The sequence below is a fragment of the Colias philodice genome, chromosome 21, assembly GCF_061535455.1.
Source record: "Colias philodice isolate Cphi_HAF_F1 chromosome 21, ilColPhil1 Martin Lab GWU primary, whole genome shotgun sequence".
In the NCBI taxonomy this organism is placed as follows: Eukaryota; Metazoa; Arthropoda; class Insecta; order Lepidoptera; family Pieridae; genus Colias; species Colias philodice.
The window spans coordinates 3,727,182-3,744,982 of NC_143106.1; the positions used below are offsets into that span (position 1 = coordinate 3,727,182).

The 17,801-nt window shown below is 37.5% G+C and overlaps 3 protein-coding genes across 4 annotated transcripts in view; 2 read left to right on the forward strand and 1 right to left on the reverse strand.

Annotated features, from left to right (window-relative positions):
- The window catches only part of RhoGAP5A (Rho GTPase activating protein at 5A), a 161,272-nt gene that overhangs the window by 28,319 nt on the left and 115,152 nt on the right, over window positions 1–17,801 (forward strand). The window lies entirely within an intron of this gene.
- Window positions 857–3,299, reverse strand: LOC149478793 (uncharacterized). The gene has a single exon (XM_089708596.1). The coding sequence runs from the start codon at window positions 3,078–3,080 to the stop codon at window positions 1,620–1,622; it is 1,461 nt and encodes a 486-aa protein (XP_089564722.1). The 5' UTR covers window positions 3,081–3,299; the 3' UTR covers window positions 857–1,619.
- On the forward strand, window positions 3,808–17,795 carry LOC149478794 (uncharacterized). Of its 2 annotated transcripts, none has more exons than XM_089708943.1 (16): window positions 3,808–4,020; window positions 4,107–6,605; window positions 6,785–6,955; window positions 7,380–7,481; window positions 7,878–7,959; window positions 10,451–10,608; window positions 10,900–10,990; window positions 11,242–11,365; window positions 12,395–12,491; window positions 12,945–13,097; window positions 13,322–13,468; window positions 13,764–13,976; window positions 14,496–14,648; window positions 14,887–14,965; window positions 15,176–15,401; window positions 16,801–17,795. In XM_089708943.1, the coding sequence occupies exons 1-16, from the start codon at window positions 3,925–3,927 to the stop codon at window positions 17,363–17,365; spliced, it is 4,956 nt and encodes a 1,651-aa protein (XP_089565069.1). In that variant the 5' UTR covers window positions 3,808–3,924; the 3' UTR covers window positions 17,366–17,795. The 2 variants fall into 2 exon arrangements, with proteins under 2 accessions (XP_089565069.1, XP_089565070.1); XM_089708944.1 differs by having other exon boundaries at window positions 11,245–11,365.

Consider the following 17,801-nt stretch of genomic DNA (forward strand, 5'->3'; position numbering starts at 1 on the left):
ATCAAAGTATAGTATTATGAAGCCTCGTGAACGTCAGCTGGAGCTCGGTTGGGGGGAAGAGCGGTTGTAGCCTCCCGTATCAGCTGACGGTTTTTCCACCAAGATACAGCCAGCTGACATATATATTTATCCACAGTTACATATAAGCTATCATCAGGTAAATTTTTGTTTGAGAGGAAATAACGGAAAATAAATTTTTCTTTAAATTTAACTTTCATGTTCGAGACACCAGCTGACGTATAATACACCATGTTGTAACCAACTGACTATTTTTTTTCGTTGAGATATTGGGTTAGCTACAATTTGACAAATTTTTAGCTGAGAGGAAATGAATGAATGAATGTATTTTTTTTCCTATGTGCGTGGGAGGCTCACCCCCCAACCGAGCGCCAGCTGACGGTCACGAGGCTTTATAATACTATACTCTCATGCGTCTGACGAATTATTTCTTGAGAGGAAATAGTTAACCAAATTTGCACCTGGCTCCCTAACCATAATTTATTACAAAACAGAAAAAATATCAAAATAAAATAATACTGGCAATATTATTAGAGGCGCTGACAGCCTTGGCGCGAACGAGACTTTTTTTTTTTTTTTTTTTCTGTTATGGCAAGAAGCTAAAACTATTTGCCAGTGTCAAGTAAAAGGTAGGGAATCCATACACGGGAAAATAGGATAGTACGATATTTTTCAAGGTGATCAGAAGAGTTAGGCCAAAATTAATACAAGGTACATTATAAAATTACATATTATTTACATAAACTAAATAGATTAAATAGAAACTAAAAAACTGTATTACAATTTGACGTTATTCTTAAATATAAAAGTAGATATATTATTATAATATTTTTACATAAATAGATATGACATACGAGTAGGAAGAGGAACATTTGAAGAAATTAATGAATTATAAAAGGAAGAATGATCGTATAAAGAGCAAGAGAAAAATATGTGGTCTATATTTCCCTCATCCTCTCAAACTTCACTATTTAATACGCCTATACTGGCTAAATGACTAGGAATACACATATGTCCTATTCTCATGCGACTTATTGTAGATATAACTAATTTATTTGCTTCAACACCAACAAACCAAGGTTTTATGGGGATTACCGGTTGAATTCTATAGTAATTCCTTCCCTTATGCTGTATCTGTCCACCGTAGACCGTATTCCACGCTTCAAAGAGAAATCGTTTCGGTAATGTTAAGAGATCATGAGAGTAGTTAATGTATGGATACATATTACATATCTCTACACTGCACTGCATCCTTGGCCAAGCTATCAGCCCTATCATTTCCGTGGATATATAAATTGAAATGATTGAAATATTTTTAAAAATAATGCCAACACTATTTACATATTTATTATTGTGCGCTGGTAATATTAGACGTTTAAATTGTATTGACTATTGACTTTTTAATAAGTATGGCAGCACCACCATACCCTTCAATTCTGTCATCACGAATACAAAATACAAATTTGAAATTACAATATTATGATTGATGATTACAATCTTATCCTGGAATTCGAAAGAAGAGATTTGGTTTTAACCAAGTCTCATTTAGAGCAATTAAAAAAGGATTGTGCTTATTTATTATGTGAATTAGATCTGACTTTTTAGGTATCACGCTTCTGCAGTTCCACTGTATTATTTTGGAATCCATGATTACTAAATAAACTATCAATTACTTTATGTAAAGTGGCAACGTTGGACGGTTTCAGGGTGTTATTTCTCAATAGAGTGTTGATAAGTAAAGTAATTATATCCATTATCTGGGAAGTTTCAGATTCATTAGGGGCTACTTGATAACCGCAGCCCTTTTCAGGCGTAGGAATCTGAGCTTCCCTAATAATAGCATTATGAGCATTTTTATCAAAACCCTTATTAGTCTTAGGAGGCAATTTTGGTTTTAAAAAATAAGTATTTTTGTAGGATGAATTTGAACTATTTACATTCAATCTATTTGTGGTTGAATAAGCAGATGAAGACATTAATACATCCCCATAAGACTTTGATACATTTGGGTAAAGTTTACTTGCTTCCCCGTAAGATATATTTTTTTCAGACATACTTATTTTAATATCCTTTTGGCGTTTAAATTCTGGACAGGTTTTATTAGTTGCGAAATGGAAGCCTGAACATAACAAACATGATGCACAATCTTCTTCGACTGTACAAGTGTCGCCAGAATGATCTTGACCACACTTATAACATCTGGGTTTGGAACGACATATATTTTTAGTATGACCATATCTACAGCATTGAAAACATTGGATGGTAGGGAAAATGTAAAGATTAACTGGCAGAGAGTTATAACAGGCATACACGCGTTCAGGAAGAACTTGACCGTCAAATGTAAGAACAACAGATTGTGTTGGTCTCCAAGATATGGAACCATCAATAATAACCTTATAATTGATCCTTCTAACTTTTATAATTTTTCCACAGCCAGCTGGAGTTGAAATATTTTCTATTATTTCCTCTTGGGACCATTCAGAAGGTATTCCTTTAACAATACCAATGCGACTTATGTTAAATGTTGGTATTTTTGCACTTAGCTTATTTAATTCTAAATTTTTATTTTTAATAAAATCATTAGCATCCTTTGGCGTTGAAAATGCTACAATACAACGATTTCTCCCTATTTTTTTAACACTACCAGATACTATATTTTTAATATTGTTATTTTTTAAAAATCTACCAAAAGTAATGGGATGCAATGTTGTTCCATCGCCAGGTGTTGACTCTGTACGCTGAACATGAACAATATAAGGGAAGGAGTCAGTAGATAGGTATTCTGAACGTAAATTTGGTAAAGCCGATTGTTCATTCATATTATTATTATCATTCTTAAAGGATTCATTAAAAGTAACATCAGAATTGGACTTTTTATTAGGCTCAGTGCTATCACTGTCCTGTTTCCTTAGCCTGCGTTTTTTAGGAGTGCTTTCCACCCAACTATTTTTTAATGCAAAATCGTTTTCACATTCTATACTTGGAACCGTAATATAACTAGCTACTTCAGGACCAAGTTGGAAACTTGGTCCTGAAGCTATAGGGTCGGGAGGATCGTTCATCGATCAGCCCGCCAAAATTTAAGTGCAAAAATTTTTTACATACTATAAATCAGAATAAAATAGACTTACCAATAAAAAACTACTAACTACACTAATTTACAAGTTTATATATAGGAAACAAAAGATATATACAAAGCCAAACTCAATTGAACATTAATTTAAATTTTTTTTCAAATTAAATTTCAAAAATTACACCCGGCTCGTTCGAAGATTCCCGCGCTTTTCCGAACGAGACTTGTTTTGTGACGTATTTCCTATTATGTATAGTCTGTACCGATCTGCACAGACTATATTTAGTCCGTGCAGATCGGTACAGACTACTAATAATATATTATGATTCTGCTACACGATTCTGATTATTAATAGCCATTTTAACATAATTGTAAAAAAAATACTTTAAAGAACATACTTTATTTTTGGAATATAGATATGATTTTATGCATTTTATAATAAATGTGATGAAAGTAAAACGCACATTTAGCATAAAACAAAATTGCTAGTAGGTTTACGTGATGTTACATTTTTAATGGAAATGGATACATTTTAAATTTTTCTAATTTAAATCAAGTTGATAATTTTGCTTAATTAAGGAAAGGAAAGGAAAGAAAATTTTGCTTAATCAAGAAAACAACTTACTCTTATCATATTGCATGTTGTCGAACACATTGTCGAAGTTGAATTTTTCTTTTTTTGAAGTGACAACAAATGGTAACATTTATTTGCTCTGTGATTTATTTGTAATCATGATGGAGGCTCTGGCATAAGTTTTCATTTTCGGCGCTCAAAAGATGATATAAAAATGATTATTTGAGACTTGTGTTTTTATTAGTTTGTAAAACAGAAAATGGTAACGATTGTTGATGATATAGATTTTTTAACAGTTCAAGAGGCGATTTTTAAAGATGTCAAATATTACCTCTCTGGCGATGTCTCGGAAAGGGTTTGTTGTTATGTTTTTCTTGTTTTTATTTTTATTTATGTATTGATATGTGGTTTAACTGGTCTCGCGCTTTGTTGTTTTTACAGATTATGCAGTTACTTCAGTCAGGTGGAGGTGAAAATACAAAATATTTTTCTGACTACGTTACTCATCTAATTTGTGGTCAAAATGCTGCCGATACAGACATTGATGAAGCTCAGGACATCTATCAGATTCCTGCTGTGAACGAAAATTGGGTCCTTGCCTGTGCTAGATTAAAAAAATTGGCGAACACAAAGCCATACTTTCCTAGCAAAAATAAAATATTCTCAAATGTTGTTGCATGTGTATCCAAAGTGACTCCAGCTGACGCCAAAACGTTATTTGCGCTATTAACATATCATGGTGGAAGAGTGAAGTTAAATTTGGATAGTCAGTGTACTCATTTGATCTGTGGCTCAACATCAAGTAAAAAATACAATTCAGCACTCTCACTGTCCTATAAAATTAAAATCGTCACTCCAGATTGGGTTTTAGAGAGCTTACGAGCTAGAATACAGGCGGTGGCTGAGGTATTTCACCCTAAATTATTGGTTATACCAAAACCACCTCCGCCACCAAAACCAATGGATCGTATTAGTGCAATAACAGGATTCGATTTTGAAGAAGGCATTGCAAAAAACGAAGTACCAACTCAAAACATGTCAGAAGGTAAAAATGAAGATACAAAAGCACTTTTAGATAAACTCAAGCAAAGAATGCCATGGAATCATAATCCATCATCAGCTAATTCTTCAGCAGTTACAACTTCTAATGCTAATTCAATGGGCTACACTACTGCTTCTAATACAACAAGTATTGTAACAAAATCTTTACCACAAGGAATAACGCAGAATGTGCAAATACAGGGTGTTCAACAGAATTCCCAGCTTATACAGAAGTTTGGGCAGAATCCTGCTATATCACAAGCAAATGTTAATATTCAGAATCAACAATCTAATATGCAACAAGGTTATTCACAAACTCAACAGTCACCACAGCCTCATGGGCTATCTGCCATACAAATACAGCAACAAAAGTTGTTGCAACAACATCAACTCAGAATGCAAATGCTGCAACAAGGATTTACTCAACCTAACGTTTCTCAGATGAATCAAAATATTTCTGGTCAAATTCAGCAACATATTCAAAGTAATCAACATCATGTACAACAATCACAAAATGTTTCTCAATCTCAAAATACATCTATGACTTCAGCTCAACAACAAATTGAGAGCATTAGTCAAATGCTAAGTCAAAGTGCTAATAATTTACAACAAGCAAATAATTTGCAGCAAGCACAGCTTAATCAACAGAATATGTCTATGAAACAAAGTCTTACTCTAAGTCAGCAAAGTGCCGTGCAAAATATTGCCCAGCAATTGGCACAGTCAACTCAAAATTTACAACAGAGCTTACAAAATGCAAAACTTAATCAAAACCTTGGCCAAAATCAAGTGATAAGCCAACAACAGATGATGAGTTCTGGTCAACAACATTCATCACAAAATCAAGGCATGATTCAACAGCAAACTGTTCAATCGCTTACTAATCAGCAACAAAATCTTAATATGGGAGTACAACAAGGCCTTGTTACTTCTCAAGCCCAATCCAATCAAGGACAGATGAGCCAATTAGTTAGTAATACTTCTCAGCAATCTGTCATTGGTCAGCAAATACAACAATCAATACAAGGTCAGCAGAGTGGAAACATGCCAGTGCAAGGAACATGGAGACAGCAGAATATTCAAATGGTACAAAATGTCCAAGGTCAACATCAGATAATCAGAAGTCCATTAGTTCAGTCAAGAAATCCTCAAAACCAAGTTATATTACAACAGCAGATTATGCAAACTCAACAGCAAGCATTGATAAACAACCAACAGTCGCAACTGAGTCCACAGCATGCGGTTCAACAATCTCAACAGATTTTACAGCAATCCATTGGATCTCAAGGTCAATCAATAAGTCAGACGCATCATCAAATACTGGTACAGAAACAACAACTCCTGAATAATGCCGGACAACAACAGATTGTTCAACCACAGCAAGTTTTGATAAATCAGCATACTGGCCAACAGCAAATACTTGTTCATGGCAACCAACAAGTTACATTGCAAGGAGGACAACAAATAGTGTCACAGAGCCAAATAGTCCATCAGGGAGGTCAATTGGTCAACCAGGGTGGACAACAAATACTCACTCAGGGTACTCAACAAGTTTTGTCACAAGGGGGTCAGCATGTTATAACACAACAGGGACAGCAACATCAAGTAGTGATAGCTCAATCACCACAGCAGATTGTATCACAGTCTGGCCAACAGATAATTGGCCAAAATGTTGGTCAGGGGCAACAAGTATTATCACAGGTGCCTCAGTCTCCACAGCCTGGAGGGCAAATTACTGGTGGGGGCATTCAGCAGATAATAACTCATAGTGGTGGACAGCAAATAGTGTCACCAGGTGGGCAGCAAATCGTACAGGGTGGGCAGAATGTTTCTTGGCAACAACAACAGTATATACAGCAACGGCAACCCATTGGGCAGCCTACTGGAGTTGGACAAAGGGTGAGTAACAGTTAATCAATATTTACGATTTTTACTTTTTCTCATCCTTATTGGCTACAATCTGTTTCAACTATAACATTGAAAAAATAATTGATTTTAGAAAAAAAAAGGATATTGTTTTTAACAATTTGTTCATAATTCTTAAGTTACATAACTAACTTAAACCATAACATGTACAGCCGCTACAAGTATCCTGGACCGCAGGCGGTGGTGGACGACAACTGATCCACCTGGACGCCCAGACGCACGCGCAGCTGCAGCAGATGGACTCGCAGCAGCGCGCCATATTCGTGGCGCAGCTGCAGAAGCGCCGCCAGCTGCAGATACAGCGCGCTCTGGCGCAGCAGCAGGTACAGTACAGCTGATTACTGTGTGACGATTTGCTGCTAGTGAATCCGCCCATTTAACCCATTGACCACCGAGCGCCCCGATCGGGGCGCGACACAATAGATTATCTATTGTGTCTGTGATTCCGGGGACTGATGAATTAATGGCTCCTTTTCCATCTAACCCATTGAGCCCCGAACGGCCCGATCAGTCCACAACACAATAGATTTTCTATTGTGTCTGTGATTCCAGGGCCTGAGTTATTAAAGCCATTAAATGGGCGGACTTTAAACAGCTGCTAAGCTGTGTCCTCTTCTGTCGCATGGTATAATTGGATAGGACCTCTCAGTTGCACACATTCACTAGCAGCAATATTTTATTTTTCAAAATTCGATAACCGGAATTCGAACTCGGACCACATTGTGAACTATATTTTATTATTTGCAGCAACCAGTAGTATCGGGAGCGCCGGGTGGTGGGCTGCAGGCGACGCAAAACGTGACGTTCATACGGAGTCCCTTGCCGCCCGGTCTTTCGCAACAACAGCAGGTTAGTTATGATTTATTGAGCAATATTTTTATATACATTTTTTTTATTATTATTTTTTTTGTTATATTTATGAAAATTCAGCATTTGATTTATTTATCCTTGTGCATTTTTTATCTCCTGGATGGCCCCCACCAGTAATTTTCACTCCAGGCTGTGTATTCCTGAACTGATAATTTGCTCCTGTATTAAAAAATAACTTATATATTTGTACGCACGTAATGGAGCGATTTTATGATATGATTTTTGTGCCTGGAGATAGAAGGGTAGAGGCCGCGTTGAAACTGCCTATTCCCATAGGATTTTGTTCTACAGGTGAAGTTGCGGTTAAAATGATAGTTGTCAATTTAAACTGCATTTAGAAAAGTGTTTTATTACTATATATCGCAATTGTATCAGGTACAATGGCAAGTGCAACAGCCAGGAATTAGAACTGCTACAATTCCCGCCGCGACTCCGTCACAGACACCACAGTCACCAGGTATTATTGATTTAAATAAATATATAGTAAATAGTTGTTATATGTATATCATTAGATATTGCATTTATTCAGATAAATAGTTGACAAAAATACTTAATTTGTATTAAATTAAAAAATATCTATTTTAATCATTTTTAAAATATTTGAAATTTATTGGCAAGTATCCATATTTAAGAAAAATAATTAGTAGAGATATATTTTGACAATAAATAACTTAATTGACAAGGGTATTTAAAAATCAATTAATATATTCAATTTACATTCAAATTAGAAGACTCCTAGCCAAGTAATATTTAAATTTTATTATTAATTATCAATATTATATTTAAAAAAATATAACAAACTAGCTTTCCGCCTGCGGCTTCGCCCGCGTTTTCAAAAAAAAACCCGCATAGTTCCCGTTCCCGTGGGATTTCCGGGATAAAACCTAGCCTATGTCACTCAGAAATGATGTAGCTTTCCAACAGTGAAAGAATTTTTCAAATCTGCCAAGTAGTTTCGGAGCCTATTCAATTCATACAAACAAACAAACAAACAAAAAATCAAACCTTTCCTCTTTATAATATTTATATAACAAATCTTACAAATGGAGAAATCAGAAAAATGTTTTGTTATTATTTTTTTTAATTAATTATATAATATGATTAATTCTTATCAAGATTTGAGGCTTGTTGAAATTAAGTGCTTAAAAAAGTGGTAAAACTTAAAAAGTTAAAATATTAAAATGGATTCATAATCTTCCCACTACCTTGGTAAATAGAAAACTTATTTATTCACTAGATACTTATGCAACATGAAACGGGATTATGTTTTTTATCTAAGAGCATGAGGGTTTGGTGTGCTGACAAATTTTGTTATTCAAATGGTCATTCATACATAATGTTCGACGTCAATGATCAAAAATTATAATTTCAATGTTCCTCATGTTCTAAGTATCTCGAGAATATTTGTGTAGTCGCCATTTGGTTGGGGTAAAGTTTCATGTTTGTTGACTTGAAGTTATACTTAAGTTCATAGGCTTTGATTACGCCGTAGTGTCAATTAGTGTTGGTTTACAATGGATATAGAGGAGTCTGGTGGTAAGTTTCTATATTGAGATACAAATAAATCTTTATCATAAATTTAAAAATGGTAATTATAATTTCGTGGTTCAGGATATTTGCAAAATAAAGTTGTGTGGAATGTAATATGCTGTTTCCTAAATTTTCTAATTATAATACCGAAATGATGGTATTTCAAGTATTTGATAGCAGATTATATTTATTGGTATCAATTGAAGTAAAAAAACACTACTATATACGGTTTATTATGCTCTAAAATTAAGTTATTTAATTAATATTGAAATAAAATATAGTTACTAGCGGTCCGCCCCGGCTTCGCCCGTGGTACATATAAAAAAATAGATGTTGGCCGATTCTCAGACTTACCCGATATGCACAGAAAATTTCATGAGAATCGGTCCACCCGTTTCGGAGGAGTATGCAGACTAACATTGTGACACGAGAATTTTATATATAAGATTATACAGTTATTTAGCATTTGCCTTTTAAAAAGACACACCTCGCTTTCCGCTTCTATAATAATTATATTTGTACAAGATATGTATAAGGGTGCACTCACACACATCAGTCACCGTCAAGTCACCGATGACTGATCGGTGACGGTTTGTGTACGTATCCACAAACACCAGTCACCGTCATGTTGTCCGTCAGTCACGTCGCCGGTTTGACTGAATCATTGAACACATACATCAGGTTAGTCAGTGATTAGACGTGTGTCACGCTAGAGAACATGTAGCAATTGACGGTAGCACGACGCTGACTGAACTGAGACGTGACGGCACCGGGTGAGTGGGGATAAAAGTATGGTACATGTATGGAAAGATTATTTGACGTGCCTGACCGGGGACGTCACTGAGAGATTTCGTGCCGGCGACTGTCGTGTGGGAACAGAGTCATACTAGAACTATTGATACATATTTTTTTTTAATCCTGTCCGGTGACGTGCCGTGACGGTGACTGATGTGTGTGAGTGCACCCTAACAATTTCTCGAGGTAATTTTTACAAGTAATATTATTTTATAGTTATGAATGTAATATGAGTATGTAATCATATTTTACAAAAAACAAACTTGTCACATTTCGCTCATCTCACGACGACAAAATATATTTGCAATAATTATTTTCTACATAAAGTAGTGGAACTTTTCTGGATAGATAACTCAAACACTTAAACTCAAACATGTATTTATTCGATAAGACTCCTTCTAGAAGTACTTTTGAATCGTCATAACATATTTTTAACATTTACCCCCGAAACTGTAGCATTACCTACAGTTCCTTATCCAGGAAAATATCACTACTGATTTTTACAAAACATTAACATAATCACGTAAATCCGTTGCGAACCTACAGAGTTATGGAGTAACAAAAACCAAGAAAGGAATAAAATACAGTCATAACTGTATACAAATTCGTTATTTTACTTCCAGTAGGTGGAGTAGGAGGGAGTGTAGGTAATGTAGGTGGGACTACAACAGTGGGCGCGGGCGTGGAGACGCAGTTACAACAGTTGCAACGGCAACAGCAGTATCGGCTGCAACAGTTGCAGGCGCAAAGGGACCATGCACACCATCAGACCGCTAAACAGGTGACTGAAGATATTTTGTGTTAGTTTTACACGCGGAAAATTTATGTATTGACTATTTCCGGTATCATCGTAATACAAAACATGGTTTTAATACGGATAGTAAATTGTTGGATAGAATAAAAATAAAAATTAACATTTTACTATAATCGAGAGGAACCATTGAGAGGAATGCTGTAAAAATTATATTGTTTCCTTAAGTATTGTAGTTTATGAAGAAATTTATGAGCTAATAATATAGCCTATTTTTATAACCTATTTGATTTCTATATAATTAAGTTTAAATTCCGTTAGGTGGCGCCTGTAACGCAACATGTGGTAACTCCACTACAAGAACAACAAGTCGATGCTATTTTGACTCCTACCACACCGGAACAACAACAAGGTAGGTATTTTATCCTTTTCGTTTAAATTAAATACAATAAAAGGCAATTATGTGCATAACTGAAGATATTCTTTTAACTTATCATAAACATTCATGTTGTTGAAATAACAGTTCATATAATGATTTTTAATAAAAAGAGATAAAATGGTTTTTTAATTTAACTAACATATCAAATAACGTATCCAATCTATGATTTCCTCAATGAAAGAAATAAAATGTACCTACAATTAAAAGCGATTTTATTTTATCAGCAGGTGCTGGTGCATTGCTGGTGAATCCCAAGACGAAGACAGCGCTGGCTAACATGCTGTCCATTCGCTTGCAAGGAACAGCACCGCCGTCTGATCATGAACCATCCGCGGCCGGTACCCTAAGGTATACCTAATAAGTAATAAGTTAAATTTTATGCAGTTGTTTAAATTTCTAAACGTTTTTTAAGAGCCGATTTTTCAATCCTTGGTTAAAATTTATCCGTCCAATAAAGTATTACAGGAACATATTAATATGTCACCTGTAAACTGTCAAATACGGATAATTACAATACATTTTTGAAATGGTAGCACAGAATACATAATAGTAGCTAAACGCTACAGAACGGACACTCTCCGCCTCCCGCCAAAATTAAACTTACCTCACCCCCGCGCGATCAGACATAAAATGGGCCATATTTTTCTGCAAGGACGATACGCAACGAAGATTGACATATTTTGGATTTGTGATTATCGTTTTTCGTAGAAAATGGTTAGATATTGTGCTGTTTACGGATGTATTTCATCAGAAAAACGCGAATTTTTTTTTACGCTAGTCACAAATGTGCCAACCATAAAGCGTTAACACACACATTTGCAGTCTCTACAGTGTGACTGTCAAAACGATCATTTTGTATGGAGTGTCCGGGGCGTGATGGTAGTTTAATACGTTATTCGATGAATAAGTTTTAACCGAGGATTCAAAAATCAGCCCTTAATGTCTTAAAAAATGGTGCTACGTTGAACTGAATGTAATTTACGGACACTTCATAATAAGGAGAAAAAAAAAATCAAAATTCCACTTGCAACCGATTTATTTAGGCGATTGTGCGTTTATAGCAAACATTCAATAGATCAAGTTTCGACTCAAATTTCGACGGACCGAAGGACGTTTTTTAAAAACACAAGATTTAATTTAAACGTCTTTAATATGTGCTCTCTACATCCAGAATGAGAACTTAAAACTATAAACTTATCTCTAAACAAAAATGCAACGCCACAATCTGCGTTCGAAGAAATACAAAACGCATTAAGGCGATGCAGGGTGGCCGTAGTTATGCCGCGTTAACAAATACGACGTTACATGCATGTACTGCGGGTGGCCCCGATATAACTAGATATTACCCTATTTTAATACATAATCATGTCAATAAAGGTTGATGACGGCAGCACACGCGGCGGGAGGTGCGGTGCGAGCTCCGGCGCGCCTTTTACTTGGAGCCACACATCACCCGCACACAGTGCCTGCACCGGTATGTGCTAATGTACACTTTATTGCTAAAGGGATAAGGTTTATTTTACTATTGAAAAAAGGTATATTGTGTAGGTACAGATCTTTTAATCGTTTTGTATTGGTGCAAAATATTTTAGGTAGAAGTTTTTAATGAAACACTAAATTCAAATTTCGTTTAGTGTTAAAGAAGTGTAATTTTAATGAGTACAAAAATCTTATAATTATTATTTATAACTAGCTTTCCGCCCGCGGCATCGCCCGCGCAGTCAAAGAAAAACCCGCATAGTTCTCGTTCCCGTGGGATTTCCGGGATAAAACCTATCCTATGTCCTTTCTCGGGTATCAAAATATCTCTATACCAAATTTCATGCAAATTGGTTCAGTAGTTAAGACATGATTGAGTAACAGACAGACAGACAGACAGAGTTACTTTCGCATTTATAATATTAGTATGGATTGCAAATGTTCACAGGCCGGTAGCACGGTAGTGGGCAACAAAGTGTACGGCAGCGTGGGCGGGGTGGGCGCAGTGCGTGCAGCTCCGCCTCGTGCGCAGTTCTACGGACACAATCCTAACCTTAAACTGCCTCCTGATCTGTTCCTGCTTGGCTGTGTTTTTCATGTGGTAAGTATTTTTGTTTGTGTAAAAACATCTCTTCGCTTTAAGTTTTTTAACATTAAGCATGTTTGATATTTTGGAATGGTATCCGTCTTACGCTTTTTCGATCAGGTCACGTGTTCTGAGTCCTGATGCGAGATTTTATACCCATTACAGAAAAAGTGCTCAACGCCGCTAAAGAAGTTTTTACTTCAAAAATGTTCCACTCTGTATATAATGTTTGTGTACAGGTGGAGTACCAGCAGTCGGTGGGCAGCGAGCGCGTGGCGCGCTGGACGGAGGCGATCCAGCGGCGCGGCGGCGAGGTGGAGGCGGGCTACTGCGCGCGCGTCACGCACGTGCTGTGCGAGACGCAGCGCCACGGCGTCGTCATGCAGGTACGTGATACGCTATATACAGGATGTTATTAAACCAAATTATTTTGATGGTTTTTTGAATATTGTAAAAAAAGTTTTAAAATGTCAAGGTCGCGTCATGGTAGTATAATCACGTCGTGAAGTAAGGTGACGATTTTGGTATCTTTGATTCTTGGCAAAAAAGTTTCAATTCTGACACGTGTGCTCAACACACACGCTCTTTTTTGTTACGTTCACAAACCTTTAACAAATTAATCAATATAATTAAGATAATATAAAATTGTAAATTTCTAACATTTCAATATTTATCCGTCAGGCGCTGCGCGATGCTAAGCGGTGCGTGACGGCGTACTGGGTGCTGGACACGATGGAGCGGCGCGCGGTGGCACCGCCGTGGCAAGCGATACACCTGCCGGCCATGTACGCGGCGCGCGAGCGGCCCGCGCGGCACCACCGCGCCGCGCTGTCGGGCTGGCGGCGCGACGAGCGGCGCCGGCTGGCCTGCTGCCTGCGACAGGTCGGCGCCAAGGTGAGTGCTATACACCTGCCGGCCATGTACGCGGCGCGCGAGCGGCCCGCGCGGCACCACCGCGCCGCGCTGTCGGGCTGGCGGCGCGACGAGCGGCGCCGGCTGGCCTGCTGCCTGCGACAGGTCGGCGCCAAGGTGAGTGCTATACACCTGCCGGCCATGTACGCGGCGCGCGAGCGGCCCGCGCGGCACCACCGCGCCGCGCTGTCGGGCTGGCGGCGCGACGAGCGGCGCCGGCTGGCCTGCTGCCTGCGACAGGTCGGCGCCAAGGTGAGTGCTATACACCTGCCGGCCATGTATTCATTTATAATCACGGTTCCATACTTAATAAACTTAATTTGAAGAATCATACCAAACATAAAAATGCTTAAAATTAATAATGAGCTAAAATTGACTTATTCTCTTTTTCACTCTGTTTGTAGCATGATAGTGCTTTTAAAAAGTAAAATTTACTTTTTTTGGCAACATATAAAAGTTTCAAACAAGATAAACGCGTTAAATAATCGTTTTGTGTGTCAGCTGACGCCGTACATGACGCGCGACAACACGGTGCTGATCTGCAAGCGCGCGGAGGGCAACAAGTACCGGCGCGCGAGGGAGTGGGCCATCCCCGTGGTCAGTGCCGCCTGGCTCACCGACCTGCTGCTCGGCAACATGACGGCGCTGTCGCAGGTACACACACACCACACGCACACACACCCACACACACATACCACACGACACGATATCGTGTGCTCTAAATGCATTACTGTATGTACATACATAATACGTGACTTCAACAGCTCGCTTACCACCATGCATTCAAGCAGTAAATTCGGGTTGGTACTTGGTAATACCTTCTGAATGACTACTTAAGAATATTCTCGTGTTTAGTAATAGTACAAATGTTAAATTTACTAAATATTTTCAGATCGAGAATGCAAAATATCAACAGTTCAACTTGGCGAGTCCGTTCCGAATGGACTACAGTCTTGTGTCTCATCTGATGAGTGAGTTTTTTTTTTTGTAATAATATGTTCGATTTTTTGTGCAAATTATCTCCTAATTCTTTATTTTACACAATGTTGCTTACTAAAAAATATTTTAATAAAATTATTTAAGTTTCATTATTATAAAACAGTAAACGTTGGTAGAAAATGTCGATAATAATAATCGATCATTGAAAGGCATGATAAACAATTCCAAATTCAAATCCCCAGACGCGTGGAAGATGCCGATCAACATAACGCAAGAGTCTCACGAGCGGGCGAAGCGCTCAGCGGCGGCGGCGGGCGAGCGGCGCGCCAAGAGACCGCGGCTCAGCTCCCCCCCTCCCCCGCCCCCCGCGCTCGCCCCGCCCGCACCCCCCCCGCTGCACCTGGCGCCGCGCGTGCTGTTCTCGAACGTTCCAGCGGTCGCGCAGAACCGACTGGCTGCGGTCGTGAGGTATGTGTCTATAGTATGTTCCTAGGGCAGGCGGAAATTCGTACAATGACCGAACAGGGGTAACCAACCTTTGTGTAACCTGAGAACATTATTAAAGGGTGAAAGTGAAAGTGAAAATCTTTATTTCAGTAACCTACATTATATAACACTTTGACTTTGACTTGATTATATCTAACTTTGCAGTAAGCTGTAGGTATGACACAATTTACAACAAAAAAAAATGTTTTACCACGTCTGCTCTTGGATTCTAACTTCTAAGTGTTTTATAATAAAAATAATAATAAATATTTTAGTAACATCTTATGAAATCAGTGAATTATTTACTTTTAGCTTTTAGGTACGTATCTATTACTATTTCAGCATTGTGTTAACAACAAAATAAAACTTAACAGAAAACAATAGCCAAAAAAAACAATAATTTTAATTATCGAAAATATCCAAACTCAAACTGTCCACACGCAAGCGCATTTCAAAGCGAAATGCGTGAATGCGTTTCGCTGTGCTTCCTTATCCGCACCTTATCCAGACATGTCAAAACAAGTTTGTTATTTCTGAACGACCGCGTCGCTCACCTCACCTTGTACCATGAAAAGCGGTACGCTGCGTAAACGATAAAGTAGTGTCTGAAGAGCGATAGGTATCGTTTTATTTTGATGATAAAATAATACTTCGTGTCATTGTACGAATTTCCGCCTGCCCTAGGTATATACTATAGTGTCCACCCTGTACTATACGCTAGCAGACACCCCCCGCGCACGCGCGCCCAACGTGCTGTTCTCGAACGTTCAATATAGTAATAGCACGTTGTTGTAACAATAGTACATTGTTACAACAACGTACTATTGTACGTGTTGTATTTGTTTGCGTACAATAATATTAATGCCAAAATTCGAGGATAAAATTTCTTCCAACTTCAGTATACTTACAAAGATTTCAAATATTTTCAGTGAAACTGCGAAATATGATGAAAACTCGAATAATATAGAAACATGTGAGCTCGTTGAGAAACAGAAATAATACAACAGGTTTACATTATACGCATTAAAGTAGTGGTGGAGGGTTAGCCTTATTTAGACTTGTGTCGTCCGTATCGTAGTTAATATTACTGTATGCATCACTGAAGTTATTAATTTTTTATTAAAATTTGTAGATTTTTACCTAATAGTTTGATAGTTTGTGTTTATGGGCAAGGTGCTAGGGTAATTGTACGGTAATTGTATCAAAAATATTATCGTTTAATGGGTATTTAGACGACTGCATCGCGATATAAATATTTTTTTAACATAATATTGTTTTCGTTGGTATAATCTAATATTATCTAAATAAAATATTAAAACCATTAAACAAAATGGATTCAATGGTTTTCTTTCCTTTTTTCTAAACGATTACTCTATTTCAGGCAACTCGGTGGGCTAGTAGTAACATCAGCGGCTGAAGCGTCGCATCTCGTTATGGATAAACTGGTTCGCACGTGCAAGCTCGTGAGCTGTCTCACAACAGTCAAACATCTGCTCACTACAGAGTGGGTCACCGAGAGCCAGAGACTCAATAAATTCGCAGATGAAGCTAAATTCGCTCTCCGAGACGAAGACTTCAACAAGATGTTCAAATGTGATATAGACGAAGTATTACTGAGCGGGGAACAGAGAAAGAAACTGTTTGACGGTGTTACCTTCTTCCTCACTCCCTGTGTTAAACCCGCCAAGGCGAGTCTCACGGAAATGATAGAACTGTGCGGGGGAAAAGTTGAGAAGAATCGACGGTCCTATGTTTCCATACAAGAGATGCACAACCAGAGGCCGTACAGCTACTTGGTGCTCACCGTGCCCAACGATCTGCATTTAGTGTACTATTTACTGCAGTCCGAGAAGACTTTGAATGTCGTATGCAGTACTGAAGTGGTGTTGTCCGCGATTATGAGGCAAAAGTTAGAGATCGAAGAGTTTCTCGTCAAAATAGACTAATTATTATTGGTGTGTAAGATGTTGAAAAGTAGCAAAAAACTGATGCGACATCTGTAAAATACTTCCATGTATATAAGCGGATAGTGAGAGTTTTATAGCTAGAGCAAAATTTTTTATCACCTTAGATGAGGATAGAATATTGTTCGATTTATTTTTCCATACAGAAATTTTAACAAAATATTATTTTCAGTTGATTTTTAAATGCATTTAATAGTTATTTGAAACGCAACCGTGCCTTAATTTATTACGATTCAAATCCATACGACATTCTAGGAATCTCTGTGTCTATTTCGGAATATAGATTGTTAAGGAGAGTAATTTTTTTGTACACATTTTTAAATTTTGAGAGTTATACTAATTTATAGAAAGCTATTTAGAATGTGGTTCAATGCCATGCTGTAATGAATTTAATAAAAGACTTTATGTAAAATGTGTT

What these genes read in the sequence shown, in the direction of transcription:
- LOC149478793 (XM_089708596.1), bottom strand. Translation starts at nt 3,080, where the DNA reads ATGAACGATCCTCCCGACCCTATAGCTTCAGGACCAAGTTTCCAACTT.
- LOC149478794 (XM_089708943.1), top strand. Translation starts at nt 3,925, where the DNA reads ATGGTAACGATTGTTGATGATATAGATTTTTTAACAGTTCAAGAGGCG. An exon ending in ACCATCAGACCGCTAAACAG is followed by an intron (nt 10,609 to 10,899) that starts GTGACTGAAGAT and finishes AAATTCCGTTAG; the next exon opens with GTGGCGCCTGTAACGCAACA. An exon ending in CACACCGGAACAACAACAAG is followed by an intron (nt 10,991 to 11,241) that starts GTAGGTATTTTA and finishes TTATTTTATCAG; the next exon opens with CAGGTGCTGGTGCATTGCTG.